Source organism: Triticum aestivum, chromosome 5D, assembly GCF_018294505.1.
Source record: "Triticum aestivum cultivar Chinese Spring chromosome 5D, IWGSC CS RefSeq v2.1, whole genome shotgun sequence".
NCBI classification, from domain to species: Eukaryota; Viridiplantae; Streptophyta; class Magnoliopsida; order Poales; family Poaceae; genus Triticum; species Triticum aestivum.
The window spans coordinates 465982779-465986278 of record NC_057808.1 but is presented as its reverse complement, the minus strand read 5'-3'; the positions used below and the strand labels follow the sequence as shown (position 1 = coordinate 465986278).

Sequence of the window (3500 nt, the reverse complement as noted above, 5' to 3'; positions counted from 1 at the left end):
TCGTCAGTCCGGCTGTGGAGAATGGGTCTTGGGCGATGGATATTAGCCCCAACATTGGGCCGGACACATTGCAAGAATTCCTTTCACCTTAGCAGGCGTTACTAATTGGGAGCCCTTTGAGGATGCGCTGGATGAAATAACCTGGTCGTGGGAGGCTAGTGGGCAGTTCTCGGTGAGGTCAGCATATGCGGCTGGATTTTGGGGTCGGGAGGCCATCCCAACGGCAGATCTAACATGGAAGTCGCGTGCCCCCTCATAGTGCAGATTCTTCACTTGGATGGCCATGAAGGATCGATGCTGGACCTCTGATCGCCTTGCGCGAAGAGGGTTACCTCACCAGGACGCGTGCCCGTTGTGTGACGAGGAGGACGAAACGATTAACCATATACTGCTCACGTGTGTGTTTGATAGGACAGTTTGGGCGGCGATTTGTGAAGCGTTGGGCAAGCCAGATTGGACCCTCTCTCCCCAGGGCTCACTTGTAGAGTGGGCCATCGACAAGCGAGGATTGAACAACATGAGTACGAAAGATCTATGCACCATCTTTGCGCTTACTTGGTGGGAGTTGTGGAAGCACAGGAATGCCATTGTCTTTGAGGGAGCGCGGCCTTCGATCTAGCAGTTATTACAAAAAGTGAGACATGAGGGCTTAGTTTGGTCTTCGGCCGGATTACTGAAAGGGAATGTAGCCCCCTTCTTCAGTACGATAGAGAGGTGGGAGAGTAGTGAGGGTTAGCATGTATTAATACCCTTGTAACCTTTGGTGGAGGCACTCTTTGCCTTTCTTCTTTAATATATGATATGCACACTCGTGCATATTCAAGAAAAAAAACTCTTGTAAAAATTCTCAATCAATTCACATAATCTGTTTAGGTCCTAAAACCACCAAAAATACACCCAAGCCTCTCTGGAGTTTTTGCATTTGAGCTACACCAAAAATTCACACAATTTTGGTTGGGTGCTAGCCCAATTTCAAGGTGTTTTTAGTTTGCTAAGTCCAAAAAAGGCAATTCAAGAAAGAATCAGGAAAAAAGCAAAAAAAAAATGCAGAAAAGAAAAAATATGTCAAAATTCAGGATGTTACAATGGGTATGCGGGTACGCGAGTATGGCTACTGCCTCCCTGTGCCATATCCGGCTTAACCGATGGGCACGATATTTTTCCATTTATAAACCCATGGATGGTATTATTTTTTCAAACCCTTATCCTAATAGGATTTTTACCCGCCGAGTTCGCGAGTTGCGCGTACCCATTGCCATGTTGATGCTAGACTTTGTCCTGCCACGAGGAAAGGAACGCAAGTGGTGTGAAGTGATTTGTATAGGGAAAGAAGTGTATGATAAAAATACATTCGTCCTATGCGCTCATATATACATGCATACACTCATCCTATAAATATACACGCACATCCTACTTCTATGTGCACCTCCAAAAGACTGAGCCGGCATATCATCTTGAGATTTAAAGCGTCTCGTAGTCGCCAGGAACGTCTCCTCCCTGAACGCGCATCGCTGTAATCCCGAAATAAATACAGGAATAAATGCGAGCAACAGGACTTGAACCCGGATGGACCAAGATATCACTGTCCACCTAACCATCCAACCACAGGTTGGTTCGCAAAAAAAGAATGTCTTAGAAGCCGCTTGTTACGTTCATGCTCGTGAATTAAACATATGTTTTGATCTGTCTTTCTGTGTACTCCATGAGTATGGAGTAGTTTGTTGTTACGAAACAACGCATGGAGGGTCGACTATTTTCTTACGAAAAGAAGCAACAGCAGTGATTTTCCACTTCCCAGCAGCCGCTCTCCCGAAAAAATCACACTCTAGCAGCACGTGCAACGCATCAGCGGAGCAACCGGCGAGCATGCGGGCGTGAAACGCAGACGAGCGAGACGTCGTCGACGACGGGCCCGCAGAGCGTGCCGCTGCCGTCGGACGTCGTGTGGTAGCCCGAGCTGTAGAACACCACCCGCGTGCTGTTGCCGTCCGCCGTGAAGTCGAGCGCGTCGCGCGTGTACCCGCCCGTGCCCTTCGAGTTGTACGGCACGCTCTTGCTCCCGCGCGCCGTGGCCACCTGCACGCGCATGGGCGACGCCGCGCACCCGTTGGCCGCGTCGCCCACCGAGAACTGCAGCCTGCACGAGCTGCCGGGGACGGTGGCCACCTCCTGGACCAGCGCGACCTCCAAGCCGGCCACCAGCTCCACGGCGCGGGCGCCATGCGGCACCCGGAAGTGCGCCGAGTCGATGTACTTGACCACCTTGGAGTAGGACATGACCATCCAGCCCGGCAGCGGCGAGGTGTCGTCTTCGTCCATGGGCGGCACCAGGACCCCCCACGGCGAGCCGGGGGTGATGTACGGCCCCTCCTCGAAGTCCCCATTTATCAGCATGTTGTCTGCACAGATCAGGTTAATTCCGTCACAGAGAATCGTTTATTAGGTATGGTCGAGATCGCCGGAATTTGTTCTTACGGGGTGTGGCGCGAGGAGGGTTGAGCGCTCTAATGGCGACGCAGTCGATGATGGGACCGCACGCGGGATCCTCCGCATGGTCGTCCCCGTGGTGGATGATGAACGACACGACGCCCTGCTTGGCCTTGAATGCCCAGGAGTAGGAGTCCCAGCCGCTGCTGGTGTACACCGTCTGGATGGGGAGCTCGTCGGCCACGTCGTCGTCGCCGGGGACGACCGACACCTTCAGCCTCTCGGACTGGGCGCAGGTGCGCGCGGCGCTGAATGTGATGGAGTAGTACTTGCCCCGCGTCACGCTGAGCTGCTGCCGGATGGAGGACTCGGTGCCCAGCTGCACGGCGTGCCGGCCTTCGGGCACCGTCAGGACCATGTCGCCCTGCCTCGCGCCGGACTCGATGTACTCCACGAACCCGGTGACCTTCCAGTACGGGATCGCGTTCGGCGCCATCACCCTCGTTCCGTTCATCTGGGACCTGTTGGGCGCGTACTCGAAGTTCCCGTTCAGCAGCGGGCCTGCAGCTCGCATGGCATCACGTGTCAGTCAGACAATGCTAACACAATGTAGCACGCCATTAAGCAACAATGTAAGTAACTGATTAAGCATGCCAGGAATAGCAGTAGCTTTGGAGGCACTCACCGTCTCCGCCCGAAGCGGCAGCTCGAGCAGCCGCGCAGACGAGCAAGAAGAGGGCACCATTGAGCATCATCTCTCCAGCTATGACCAGCCTATCGATGTACAACTCTCTCCTCTGCTTCGGGACTGGATGGAACACTGCTGTCGAGCACGAGCACGGAGTTACTTGACCATCGGGGAGGTGGCATCTTATAGGCCGGCCGTTGAGGCGTCGGGCCAGTTGGGCGCCGCCGAACGGAAGGTTCCATTGATTCCCATGGTCGGCCGGCGCACGCTCACCCTGGGTGGGGGTGGGGGTCGTGGGCTCGTGGCGACCGGGGAAGGCACACCTGCACGCACGCGCAAGATCGAGGTGCCTCTCACTGTGGGTAGTCTCAATGCCACTACGGCG

At 54.6% G+C, this 3500-nt stretch overlaps 1 protein-coding gene across 1 annotated transcript; it reads right to left on the bottom strand.

Annotated features, from left to right (window-relative positions):
- Window positions 1–1329: 1329 nt before the first annotated feature.
- LOC123125546 (uncharacterized) lies at window positions 1330–3257 on the bottom strand. Its single transcript, XM_044546016.1, has 3 exons — window positions 3113–3257; window positions 2476–2988; window positions 1330–2399 (listed from the first exon to the last, which is right to left on the bottom strand). Exons 1-3 carry the CDS (start codon window positions 3180–3182, stop codon window positions 1846–1848), a joined length of 1137 nt encoding a protein of 378 aa, XP_044401951.1. The 5' UTR covers window positions 3183–3257; the 3' UTR covers window positions 1330–1845.
- Between the last annotated feature and the right edge of the window lie 243 nt (window positions 3258–3500).